The 13611-nt window shown below is 42.9% G+C and overlaps 1 protein-coding gene across 15 annotated transcripts in view; it reads left to right on the top strand.

Annotated features, from left to right (window-relative positions):
* The window catches only part of ANK3 (ankyrin 3), a 663391-nt gene that overhangs the window by 616545 nt on the left and 33235 nt on the right, over nt 1–13611 (top strand). For 12 of the 15 annotated variants that reach the window (XM_038533992.1, XM_038533998.1, XM_038533996.1 and 9 more), the window contains 2 exons: nt 2762–10585; nt 11229–11303. In XM_038533992.1, coding sequence (XP_038389920.1) covers nt 2762–10585; nt 11229–11303 — 7899 coding nt within the window. The remainder of the gene's footprint in view (nt 1–2761; nt 10586–11228; nt 11304–13611) is intronic. The other 3 variants (XM_038534004.1, XM_038534005.1, XM_038534006.1) reach the window with 1 other exon arrangement.

Here is a 13611-nt window from a genome sequence, read left to right as displayed (position 1 = left end):
GGTGTCCCAAGGTTGAGACTCCTAAATAATATTCTTAAGAGTTGGACAGGCTCCGTGGCCAGTTCTTTTAGGTCCAAGTACCCCTGGCAGGTGAACTCCCATATGATTCTGGTCCCTAAAGTATTTGAGGGTTATATGAATTTAAGGTGAGGTCTGTGCTAAGTCAAGTAAATTTTTCCCACTTGTGAAAGTATTGTTATTTTTTAGTTAGCTTCTGAAAGTATTGTTATTTTTTAGTTAGCTTCTGTTATGGTATGATAGGTGGCTTATCTTCCTTGACTTTTGATAGAAGGAAGAGGGTACTTTTCTCTATTTTATGAAAGGAAGCATAATGGTGGTAAACAGAGGAATGGAAAGGACTAAGATGGGACTGTTAAGAAAGCTAAGGAAAGGCCGTGGCACCTGAATTGGTCTTAGAACTCCAAGTAATGCAGCTTTTCCCTCAGTACCCTGTCCCTTCAAATAAGACCTCCTCCCCACCCCCACCCCCAAATTAAAGAAAGAGTCTGGTATAGAGCCTGACATCCAGAACCTCCCAGAAATTTTCTTTATTATAAAGGGCATCTCAAAGTATGTGTCATTAAAGCACGCAATGTGTAACCGATCAGTAAATTGGCTGCTTCATGAGAAGTATAAAACCATACAATGTGGCTCAGAAGAACTTCTTTGCTTGATAGAGCCAGCCTTCAGTGGTGAAGGAGAGATTCTTTGCCAGTTTCTCGTAGTTATAAAAATAAATTCTCTTGAGACATTGGACTGAGCCCAAGTCACTAAATTGAAGGAATCCCCAAACCTTCCATTTGCAGTGTGGTGTTTCCAAGAGTTAAGCAATGTAATATTGAGAATTATGACTAGGAGGGGTAACTAATGGGTGAGTTTTTCCTCAGTTCTTCCATATTTCTTTAGAATAATATGTAAGCCTAGAAGAGGACATGTTCTGAATGTTTGAATTTAAATGTACACTAGGAATGAAAATCTTCACCCTTGTGGGAGTAGCTGCTAATCCAAGGACTGGATTATAGCAATGGCCCGGGCACAGCATGAAGAGGAGCATAAAAGATGAAGCAGATTCTCATTTCCTCTTCGCGTGTCACTATTATTCTGCACCAGTGCTTTCTGGGAGCGAAACTGTACTCAACTTTGACATAGACCATTAGCCCTTGGCAGGCATTCCAAATCTCTGTGACCAACTCGGTTTGTTTGGTAGAGCTGGAAAAGTAGAGAGGACCAAGTGTGTCTCCCCTGGCGAGTGTGCTTACCTCATTTGTGTGTTTCTTGTCCGATTGCCAGATAAATGCTGGTATTAAATCCATCTTTCCTAGTGGTAGATCTGCCTCATGGCTGCTCCAGTGTTTGGGGTATCTATGAGTCCCATGAACATTCTGAGGAGGCACCAGAATTGGCACCTTTCCCTGGATAAAAACGTATACAGATATATACTGAATCCCACTGTAGATACTTAAATACGGGTGTTAAAAATATGACTGTGCTTTTTTAGATTTCCCCATGATACCTTTTGAGAATTAAAAGTATGATAATTGTGAAAACATATCCAAAATAAACCTCGTGCTTCTATCCATAATGAAGATGACTCCAGATGTGGACATATTGAGTCGCAGAATGTGTTTTTAATATGCAGTATTAAATATTTTCCTAAAATCTCAAAAGGTACCAAGATTTTGCATCTCATGGAAAAAGTGTACTCTTCTTTCTAAATGCTCTTGTGAAAGTATTTTTAAAAGTTTATATATTGTGCATAACACAGCATAAAAATTGTATTACTTCATTGGCTTGTTTGCCATGATATATTGCGCATGATAAGATGTTTTCAGTTGCTTTGCTTGCTTATGGTAACCATGACCCATATTTTCTGCTTTTTTTCCCCCTTTGTGTGTATGTACACATGCATTTTTAAATCATTTCATATTACATTTTCTTTTTCCTCACCAAAAGGAATATGCTGCATGGAAAAAATAAATGCAAACATTCCTTTTCTTTGTTTTTTTCTTTTAAAGTTCTGACTCAGAAAATTTCTTGCTCTTATTGGCTTTTTATGGGTGTGAAGCATAACCGAATTGTGCATGGAAGGTACAGATTTAAAATCCAGTGGCTTCACAGTTTGCACATCAGTTGCCTGTCATATAAAAGTTATCTTGGATTCTGCATGAAAAAGGCTTGAGTAGTTTTCTAAAAAAAGGAGTTCTAGATATTTAATGTACAGTGACACACATCGATATGGTTCTAAGTAGGTGCAATCTGTATCACCGAAAGGCTCAAGGATAGGAAACGTTAGAAATTGCTAAAATGAAAGTTATATGGTTGCACAAAATGAACTTGTACCTATACAGGCAAAGCAGAATGGCTGCTGATATTTCAAAACCAGCACATAAGAAAGTCAATAGGAAGTAAGGGAACGGTTTTCCATTGTGGTTATTTTTCTCATCATTAATTCTTTCCTCATGTTTTCTGTTTCTCATTGTTGGCCTATTTGGTTGCGATGTGCTTTTTCTGTCTTTCATTTCACATTGCTCTGTTTTTTGTTTGTTTGTTTATTTTTAACTTTGGATTAGTTATGTCTGTGGATTTTTTTTTTCCTCTTTTACTTAATTGTTCCTTTGGCCTCTTCCATTCTAAATCATGCAAACAATTGTACTTGCTTTTGTAATATTTCAAAGTTTACTGACCAATTTTTTTCTCTGGTCTCTCTGTTTCTCAACCATTTTTGTTGATTTTTGTGTTTGATTTCATTTTCAAATTTAAGAAACAGTTGAACGGAGTGCAGGAGCAACAAGATCCCTCCCCACCACTTACTCATACAAGCCATTCTTTTCTACAAGACCATACCAGTCCTGGACAACAGCTCCGATTACAGTGCCTGGGCCAGCCAAGTCAGGCTTCACTTCCTTATCAAGCTCTTCCTCTAATACACCATCAGCTTCTCCGTTAAAGTCCATATGGTCTGTTTCGACTCCTTCTCCAATCAAATCCACGTTAGGCGCGTCAACTACATCTTCAGTTAAATCCATTAGTGATGTGGCATCTCCAATTAGATCCTTTCGGACAATTTCTTCACCGATAAAAACAGTGGTGTCACAATCTCCATACAATATCCAAGTTTCCTCTGGTACCCTGGTTAGAGCTCCCACCGTCCCAGAGGCCTCGCCTTTAAAAGGGCTGGCATCCAATTCTACATTTTCCTCCCGCACCTCTCCGGTGACTACGGCAGGTTCTCTTCTGGAGAGGTCGTCCATTACTATGACACCCCCTGCCTCCCCCAAGTCAAACATTCATATGTATTCCTCAAGTTTGCCATTTAAGTCGATTATTACATCAGCAGCACCGCTCATATCTTCACCTCTAAAGTCAGTGCTGTCTCCAGCCAAATCAGCAGTTGATGTCATTTCATCGGCGAAAGTCACCATGGCCTCTTCTCTCCCATCACCAGTGAAACAGATACCTGGACACGCAGAGGTAGCATTAGTCAACGGATCAATTTCCCCCCTGAAATATCCGTCATCTTCAACTTTAATTAATGGATGCAAAGCCACTGCCACGTTACAGGAAAAAATTTCTACCGCTACAAACTCTGTGAGCTCTGTGGTTAACGCAGCCACTGACACAGTTGAGAAAGTGCTTTCTACCACGACAGCAATGCCATTTTCCCCACTCAGGTCCTATGTTTCTCCGACACCATCAGCTTTTCAGTCCCTAAGAACTCCTCCCGCAAGTGCACTCTATACATCCCTTGGGTCGTCAATATCTGCAACTACCTCATCTGTAACGTCATCGATAATAACAGTGCCAGTATACTCTGTAGTCAATGTTTTGCCCGAACCAGCATTAAAGAAACTTCCAGACTCTAGTTCACTTACAAAATCAGCAGCAGCCTTGCTGTCACCCGTTAAAACATTGACTACGGAGACACGCCCTCAGTCCCATGTCAGTCGAACTTCATCTCCACTTAAGTCGTCTTTGTTCCTTGCACCCTCTGCCCTTAAGCTGTCCACACCATCTTCTTTATCTTCCAGTCAGGAGATATTAAAAGACGTGGCTGAAATGAAGGAGGACCTAATGCGGATGACTGCAATACTACAAACAGACGTGCCTGAGGAGAAGCCTTTCCAACCTGAACTCCCAAAAGAGGGGAGGATAGACGATGAAGAACCTTTCAAAATTGTTGAGAAAGTAAAGGAAGACTTAGTGAAAGTGAGTGAAATCCTTAAGAAAGATGTGTGTGTAGATAACAAAGGACCACCCAAATCACCAAAGAGTGACAAAGGACTCTCTCCCGAAGACGACTGGATAGAATTCAGTTCAGAAGAAATAAGAGAAGCCAGACAACAAGCCACAGTGAGCCATTCTCCGTCTCTGCCCGAGAGAGTGCAAGTGAAAGCAAAAGCCGCCTCCGAGAAGGATTATAACTTGACCAAAGTCATTGATTACTTAACAAACGATATTGGAAGTAGTTCACTGACCAATCTAAAGTATAAGTTTGAGGATGCAAAGAAAGATGGCGAAGAGAGACAGAAAAGGATTTTAAAGCCCGCGATCGCCTTGCAGGAACACAAACTCAAAATGCCTCCAGCCTCCATGAGGCCTTCGACCTCTGAGAAAGAGTTGTGTAAGATGGCCGATTCCTTTTTTGGAACAGACACAATCTTAGAGTCTCCGGATGACTTTTCGCAACATGACCAAGACAAAAGCCCCTTGTCTGACAGTGGCTTTGAAACAAGAAGTGAGAAGACACCTTCAGCCCCACAGAGCGCTGAAAGCACTGGTCCTAAGCCCCTCTTCCATGAAGTCCCCATCCCTCCCGTCATCACAGAGACGAGAACTGAAGTGGTGCATGTTATCAGGAGCTATGAGCCCTCAGCCGGAGACGCTCCCCCGGGCCAGCCGGAGGAGCCCGTGTCACCCAAACCTTCACCTACTTTTACAGAATTGGAACCCAAGCCCACTGCCTCTAGTATTAAGGATAAAGTTAAAGCATTTCAAATGAAAGCCAACGGTGAAGACGACGACCACAGCCGAGTCTTGAGCAAAGGCGTGCGTGTCAAAGAAGAGACGCACATCACCACAACCACCAGAATGGTCTATCATTCTCCACCGGGCAGCGAAGGCGCCTCTGAGAGAATCGAGGAAACCATGTCGGTCCATGACATCATGAAGGCCTTTCAGTCCGGGCGGGACCCTTCCAAAGAACTGGCGGGGCTGTTTGAGCATAAGTCGGCAGTGCCTCCAGACGTGCACAAGTCTGCTGCTGAAACTGCAGCCCAACATGCAGAGAAGGACAACCAAATGAAACCCAAACTGGAGCGTGTAATAGAAGTCCACATCGAAAAAGGTAACCAAGCTGAGCCCACTGAAGTCATTATTAGAGAAACCAAAAAGCATCCAGAAAAGGAAATGTATGTATATCAGAAAGACTTATCCCGGGGAGATATTAACCTAAAAGATTTTCTGCCAGAAAAACACGATGCTTTTCCTTGTCCAGAGGAACAGGGTCAGCAAGAAGAAGAGGAACTTACTGCTGAAGAGTCACTGCCTTCTTATCTGGAGTCTTCCAGAGTAAACACTCCTGTGTCCCAAGAAGAAGACAGTCGCCCTAGTTCTGCTCAACTCATATCTGATGACTCTTATAAAACGTTGAAGCTTTTAAGTCAGCACTCAATAGAATACCATGACGATGAGTTGTCAGAACTAAGAGGGGAGTCTTACAGGTTTGCTGAGAAAATGCTTCTGTCAGAAAAGCTAGATGTGTCTCACTCTGATACCGAGGAATCAGTTACAGACCATGCAGGACCCCCTAGCTCAGAGTTACAGGGGTCTGATAAGCGGCCCAGAGAAAAAGTAGTCACTGCCCCCAAAAAAGAAATTCTCTCCAAAATCTATAAAGATGTGTCTGAAAATGGTGTAGGTAAAGTGTCTAAAGATGAGCATTTTGATAAAGTGACAGTGTTGCACTATTCTGGCGATGTTAGTGGTCCAAAGCATGCCATGTGGATGCGCTTTGCTGAGGACAGATTAGACAGAGGTAGAGAGAAGTTGATGTATGAAGATAGGGTGGACAGGACTGTGAAGGAAGCCGAAGAAAAACTGACTCAAGTGTCACAGTTTTTTCGTGACAAAACCGAAAAGCTAAATGACGAACTGCAGTCCCCAGAGAAAAAGCCACGCCCTCGAAATGGCCAAGAGTACTCTTCTCAGAGCTCTGCCACTAGCAGCCCCGAGAAGGTCCTGCTGACAGAACTGTTGGCATCCAACGACGAGTGGGTTAAGGCGAGGCAACACGGCCATGACGGACAAGGCTTCCCCAAAGCCGATGAGAAGGCTTCCAGTCTGCCCGGCAGCCCGGAGGACAAGGTGCTCTCCCCGCAGCCCGAGGACAGCAGGTCCCCAGAGGAAGCCAGAGCAAGCATGTCGCAGAGCAAGGCACCAGAAGGGCCCCAGTCCGGGTTTCAGCTCAGACAATCTAAGCTCAGTTCCATTAGATTAAAATTTGAACAAGGCGCACAGGCAAAAAGTAAGGACGTGCCTCAAGAAGACAGAAAGCTGGAGGGCCAGTCAAGAATCCCAATTAAAAAAATCCAGGAGAGCAAGCTGCCTGTGTACCAGGTCTTTGCTAGAGAAAAGCAGCCGAAGGCCGTAGACCTCCCAGACGAAAGCGCATCTGTGCAAAACGGTGTGATGGTGCTAAAGGCTATGGACGAGCCTGCCCAGAGCAACGAGATCCTTGTAAATGATTCTGGTCCCGAGGATGTGAAAGCGCAGAGGACTGAAATGTCAAGTAAAGCAGTGCCTGACTATTTTTCTGAGCAACAGGCTAAAGACTTGGCGTGTCATGTAACCTCAGAGTTAGCTACTAAGGGACCATGGGACAAAAAGGTCTTTAGAACGTGGGAAAGTGCTGGAGCCGCTAACAATAAGTCGCAGAAAGAAAAACTTTCGCATGTGCTTGTTCACGATGTAAGAGAGAATCACATTGGTCACCCTGAGAGTAAGATTGTTGATCAAAGGAATGAGTTTATGTCTGTGACTGAGAGAGAACACAAGCTGTTAACAAATGGCTCTCTCTCAGAGATTAAGGAAATGACTGTAAAATCTCCCTCCAAAAAGGTCTTATATAGGGAATATGTCGTGAAGGAAGGGGAACGGCCGGGTGGATCTCTTGAACAGCCTCCCAGGAGAAGCGAGAGCTCTGCGGTGTCGCACATCCCGGTCAGAGCTGCGGAGGGAAGGAGAATGCTGCCTTCTGACATCCCCGACGGCTTCTGCGAACAGTCGGCCTTCCCCCCGCATGAACTATCGCAAAAGCCACCCCAGTCGAGTATGAGCAAAGACACAGTCGAGACGCAGCACTTTAATTCTATAGAAGATGAAAAAGTCACCTATTCAGAAATCAGCAAAGTTTCCAAACGTCAGAGTTACGTAGGCTTATGCCCTCCTCTCGATGAAACCGAAACCTCCCCCACCAAATCTCCCGATTCCTTAGAGTTTAGCCCAGGAAAGGAATCCCCGTCTAGTGATGTGTTCGAGCACAGTCCCCTTGATGGCTTGGAAAGAGTTGCTCCACTAGCCCAGACAGAGGGAGGGAAAGACATAAAAACCTTACCCGTGTATGTCAGCTTTGTACAGGTGGGGAAGCAATATGAAAAGGAGATACAGCAAGGAAGTGTAAAAAAGATCATAAGTCAGGAGTGTAAGACAGTACAAGAGACCAGGGGCACCTTTTATACAACTAGACAGCAAAAGCAGCCTCCTTCTCCCCAGGGTAGCCCAGAAGATGACACTCTAGAGCAAGTTTCCTTTCTAGACAGCTCTGGGAAAAGCCCCCTGACCCCAGAAACACCCAGTTCAGAGGAAGTGAGTTATGAATTTACGTCTAAGACACCAGACTCGCTCATAGCTTTTATACCAGGCAAACCCAGCCCAATTCCCGAGGTTTCTGAGGAATCTGAGGAGGAGGACCAGGCCAAGTCAGCCTCCTTGAAGCAGACTACCGTGGAGGAAGCGGCCGTTGGGCGGGAAACGCCTACCGATGTGAGCAAAGACTCTAGCCAAAGACCCAAAAGTAATAGAGTTGCCTACATCGAATTTCCCCCTCCTCCACCACTGGATGCAGACCAGATGGAGCCAGATAAGAAACATCATTATCTCCCTGAAAGAGAGGTTGACATGATTGAAGTCAGTCTGCAAGACGAGCATGACAAGTACCAGCTGGCCGAACCGGTCATCAGAGTGCAGCCGCCTTCCCCAGTTCCTCCCGGGGCCGACGTCAGTGACTCGAGTGATGACGAATCGATCTATCAGCCTGTCCCAGTTAAAAAATATACCTTCAAGCTAAAGGAAGTAGATGATGAACAAAAGGAAATGACAAAATCCAAAGCTCCTGCTGACAAGCCTTCCAACCAGAAAGACTTGGACAGTAACGAATCTGGAAAAGATAATGAATTTGGCCTTGGCCTCGATTCGCCTCAGAACGAAACTGCCCAGAATGGGAACAATGACCAGTCCATCACCGAGTGTTCCATCGCCACCACGGCCGAGTTTTCTCATGACACGGATGCCACAGAGATCGACTCTCTGGATGGCTACGACCTGCAGGATGAGGATGATGGCTTGACAGAGAGTGATTCTAAACTCCCAAGTCAAACCATGGAGATTAAGAAAGATGTCTGGAACACGGAGGGCATCCTGAAGCCAGCCGATCGCTCCTTTAGCCAAAGTAAACTTGAAGTCATCGAGGAGGAGGGAAGGATGGGACCAGACGAAGACAAGCCACCTTCTAAAATGTCCTCATCCGAAAAGACTCCTGATAAGACTGATCAGAAATCGGGGGCCCAGTTTTTCACACTAGAAGGCAGACATCCTGACAGATCAGTGTTTCCAGATACATACTTCAGTTACAAAGTAGATGAAGAATTTGCCACTCCTTTCAAAACCGTAGCTACCAAAGGTCTAGATTTCGATCCTTGGTCTAATAACCGAGGGGATGATGAAGTTTTTGATGGTAAATCACGGGAAGATGAAACTAAGCCATTTGGTCTGGCTGTGGAAGACCGCTCTCCAGCAACAACCCCTGATACAACGCCAGCCAGAACGCCAACTGATGAAAGTACCCCAACTAGTGAGCCTAACCCCTTCCCATTTCATGAAGGGAAAATGTTTGAGATGACTCGCAGTGGTGCAATTGACATGAGCAAGAGGGATTTTGTTGAAGAGAGGCTCCAATTTTTCCAGATTGGTGAGCATACTTCTGAAGGGAAGTCAGGGGACCAGGGGGAAGGGGATAAAAGTATGGTCACTGCCACACCACAGCCACAGTCAGGGGACACCACTGTAGAAACCAATCTAGAGAGAAATGTAGAGGCACCTCCAGTCGAACCTAACCCCAGCATCCCGACCAGCGGAGAGTGTCAGGAAGGCACATCCAGTAGTGGCTCCCTGGAGAAATCGGCAGCAGCCACTAGCGCCTCTAAAGTTGACCCCAAGTTGCGCACGCCTATAAAAATGGGAATTTCTGCATCCACCATGACCATGAAGAAAGAAGGCTCTGGAGAAGTGACAGATAAGATAGAAGCTGTGATGACCAGTTGTCAGGGGCTAGAGAATGAAACCATAACAATGATTTCAAATACAGCCAGTAGCCACACAGGCACTAGGCCCCAAGAAAAACATGATTTCCAGAAAGATAACTTTAATAACAACAACAATTTGGATTCTTCCACCATACAGACAGATAACATTACAAGTAATGTAGTTGTGACAGAACATTCTGCACCCACTCGTACCACAGAGAAAGCTAATCCAGTGAAAACCTCGTCAGGAAAAAAGACAGGGGTACTGCAAGGACACTGTGTAAGAGATAAGCAGAAAGTTCTTGGAGAACAGCAAAAGACCAAGGAATCGATAGGGATTAGGCGAAAATCCAAACTTCCCATAAAGGCCACCTCACCAAAAGATATCTACCCACCAAGTCATATGCCAAACATGAAAGTGAGTAAAACGAAGCAGGTCAGTCAATCTGAGAAAACCAAAACCCTTGTTGCTTCTTCATGTGTAGACGTAAAGTCCAGAATTCCAGTAAAAGACACACACAGGGAGAACGTAGTTAGAAAGGCATGTGCCACACAAAAGCCAGGGCAGCCAGAGAAAGGCAAGGCCAAACAGCTTCCATCCAAATTGCCAGTAAAGGTAAGATCCACCTGTGTCACCACCACCACCACCACCACCACCACCACCGCCACCACCGCCACCACCACTACCACCACCACCACCGCCACAGTAACAGTTAGGAAGAGTCAGCTTAAGGAAGTATGTAAACATTCCATTGAATATTTTAAGGGAATTAGTGGTGAGACCCTAAAGCTTGTGGACCGCCTCTCGGAAGAAGACAGAAAAATGCAGTCCGAGTTGTCCGATGAGGAAGACAGTACCTCAAGAAACACGTCGTTGTCCGAGACTTCCCGGGGTGGCCAGCCTTCAGTTACAACGAAGTCTGCTAGAGATAAGAAAACAGAGGCAGCACCTTTAAAATCAAAGAGTGAAAAGGCCGGCAGTGAGAGAAGGAGCAGTAGGAGGACTGGTGAGGATGAAGGCAGTCAGGTCTCTCGAGCACTCTTTGCTCACATCCTGGAGAACGAGCGTAGTTCGTAAACACCTTCCGGCGCGTAGACCCTAGTGCATGAACTGTCGTGATTGCCTGTCGAGTGACCTAACCGTAGTTTCTCATCCTGTCATTGTCATCCGTGTGTGCTGTCTCTACACTCTTCCTTCTCCCTTTTAACCAAACGACACGGTAGACAGCTAGGGAAGCATGCCCAAGATATTGGTGTCTTTCAAGATGAGCAGCTCGTGGTTTTATTTTTATTTTTTTTAATGTACTAATGATTCTGTCAAAGTAGAAGCACAGATGTTGGAATCCCATCCTGGTGTTTTCACCGACACGATGATTCTGTAACCGTTGTCCAGTAGCTAGCTCGTCAGCATGTTTGATTCCATCACATCGAGCATCCATGTAGTCTCACATTTGGCTGGCGCAGGTGACAATCAAGTGAGCCGTGTGAAAAGAGAAGTGTTCATGTAGGTGACTAGGACACATTTAAGTGTACAGTGTTAGCATTAGTCTCTCTGTAAAATCTGAGTACTGCTAAAAAAAAAAAAAAAACAATTTTCCAGTATCGTGTCTTTCTTGATGATTATTTTAATTAAGAAATTGTAAATCGTAGGTCCACAGAGTCCATGTGAACGGACAGATATCAGGATGGCAATAGTAGCCGATCACCTGGGACTTAGTTGGACAGGTAAGTGTATACACTCCTGAGTGAAACAAATACAATTTCTTAATTTCTTTCTCTTACTCACAAGGGCTTCATTATATTAAAAAAAAACAAACAAACCAGAAACAAGCAACAAGTGGAAAACAAAACAAAACACTTTTTATCACCCCCACAGTTCTATCTACCCAGAGATAGTTATCGATAATACCTTACTCACATACTGCCTTTTTCAAAGCTTTTTCAGTGCATATACATTAAACAAGAGAAATTTAAATCTTCAATATAGACACTTCCTTCACACTGCCATTTCTGGTAATATTAGATAACATTTTACCTAGTAACAAACTTATTTATCTGGGGTAAAGGAAAACATAGTTAAGGCTTATGACTTTTAAATAATCCAAAATTTTATGGATTTTAAACATGGTGTATGCCCTTGAGGCAGCTCTCCTAGGCATCAGTTCAATTAACCCATGCCTCTGTTTCACAACTTTTAATCATTCATAAGTCATCTTCAGAGTTTTTATGATACACACAGATGACCTGTACATTTATTTACCTGGTACTTTTCTTTAAGTGGACTCACTTCTATGTCCAGTCTTTTTATTGAAAAAGAGATCTTATATCACTTTGCTAAAGGAAAACGAGGATCATTTTCAATAACTACATAAACAAGAAAATGAGAAGTTGAACGTTTGAATTACAATTTTTTAAGTAGGATGCACGTATATAAATCTATTCAGTTTATAAAAGTCATTGAGTTCAGTGAGAGGAATGAAACCGTTTATGATCTGTGTGTAGAAAAGGAATATTTAGTTTGATTTCACCTCAGTACAGATGAAGATAAGATTCTGTATCCGTTGGAAAGTTCTACTTGTAGATCTGATGTTAATCCTACCCCACATGAATCAGAGAAATTTAAGTTTTATAGTTTGAGTGCATATTTTTAACACACAACCAAAAAAACCACAATAGCTTAAAGTATAAATGTTAACCATTATCATATCTAAGTCATCTTGTATACCCTCAGCAATATTCTATACTCAGGGAAGTGATTATCTCTGCTATTAAAAGGAAGAACATGAAACAAGATAATGGCAAACAAGGTCAGCTACATTTTCTTCCTTTAAATATCCTATGTCCTTGCCCTCACCCCCAAATTATTAAGCTTTCCTACCTCCTTCCACCAAGCCCCTGCTCTCAGGCACACTGCTAATGACCAGGAGCCTGGTGGCACCCTGAATAGACAGGTGGTTTGAGTAATCCTTAGCAGCTTGTTGAGAGTTAATAACAATTTGTTATGTATAAATATCTGTTAACATAAAATTAATAATAATTATATTTTAACATTGGACGTTGTGATCTGAAAATATACTGGAGCATATGTTGATTTGAGGTATTGTATGCCCATACTGTTAGATTATTTGCCTTAGACAAATCCAGTCCTTAGTCTGTCAGAGTAAATTTGGAGGGAAGATGTGACATAAAGCCATAAAACTGTAATTCTTAGTGACAGTGTGTCTTGACTCTTCACTGGATCACTAGACAATGGATACAGTTGGATCATAAGGGCTTGTTGGATAGTACGGAGTGTTGTCTCTTAAAGCACAGAGGAATGAAGAACCTAAAAGAAATTTAACTTTTGTAATTTGAATTACTATATGCTCAGTGAAGATCTCCTAAAATGATCATTTAGTAGGGCAAATTTTAATTCTGTCCCTAAGAACCACTGTTAACATCTTAATGTATTTTGATTTTTGTATAAAAAGCTTTAACATTATATACATAATGTAATTTTTTGCTTTATTTGTTATAACCTAGTTTCCACAAAATTGCATATTCTGTGATCTTGGTTTTAATGGAAAAAAACATCCAGCACACATACTATATAATGGTATTTTTCTAACTTTGGGTTATAATGCACTCGTGGGTCATGAAGTCAATGCATACTTTGGTTTTGTTTTTAATAGAATAGAATGGGGGGAAATGTCTGCGTAATATGAGTATTAATGCTGAGTTTTGCTTCTTGGAGATCTGGTTTCATTTATATAAACATCGCGCTATACAATGTATATCTAACTGTAGGCCATGATCAAAACAGTTCACAAGCCACTTCATTAACTCTTCTTTTGTTCGGCACTTGGATTGTTTTCAGTTTTTTAGTAGTACAGCCTGAGATAAACATTCATGTGTGTAAATCATTGTGCCCAACCCAATGTATCATCATGATAGATTTCTAGACATGAAATCTCTTGATAAGGCGTCTGGAGTTTATTGAGCCTCCGAAAGCATTTCGCTAAATCCTAGAAATATTTAAGCGGGGTAGAATCTT

Source organism: Canis lupus, chromosome 4 (genome assembly GCF_011100685.1).
Source record: "Canis lupus familiaris isolate Mischka breed German Shepherd chromosome 4, alternate assembly UU_Cfam_GSD_1.0, whole genome shotgun sequence".
Classification (NCBI taxonomy): Eukaryota; Metazoa; Chordata; class Mammalia; order Carnivora; family Canidae; genus Canis; species Canis lupus.
Note: the sequence above shows the minus strand (reverse complement) of the source record. Positions and strands in the feature narration are given on the sequence as shown.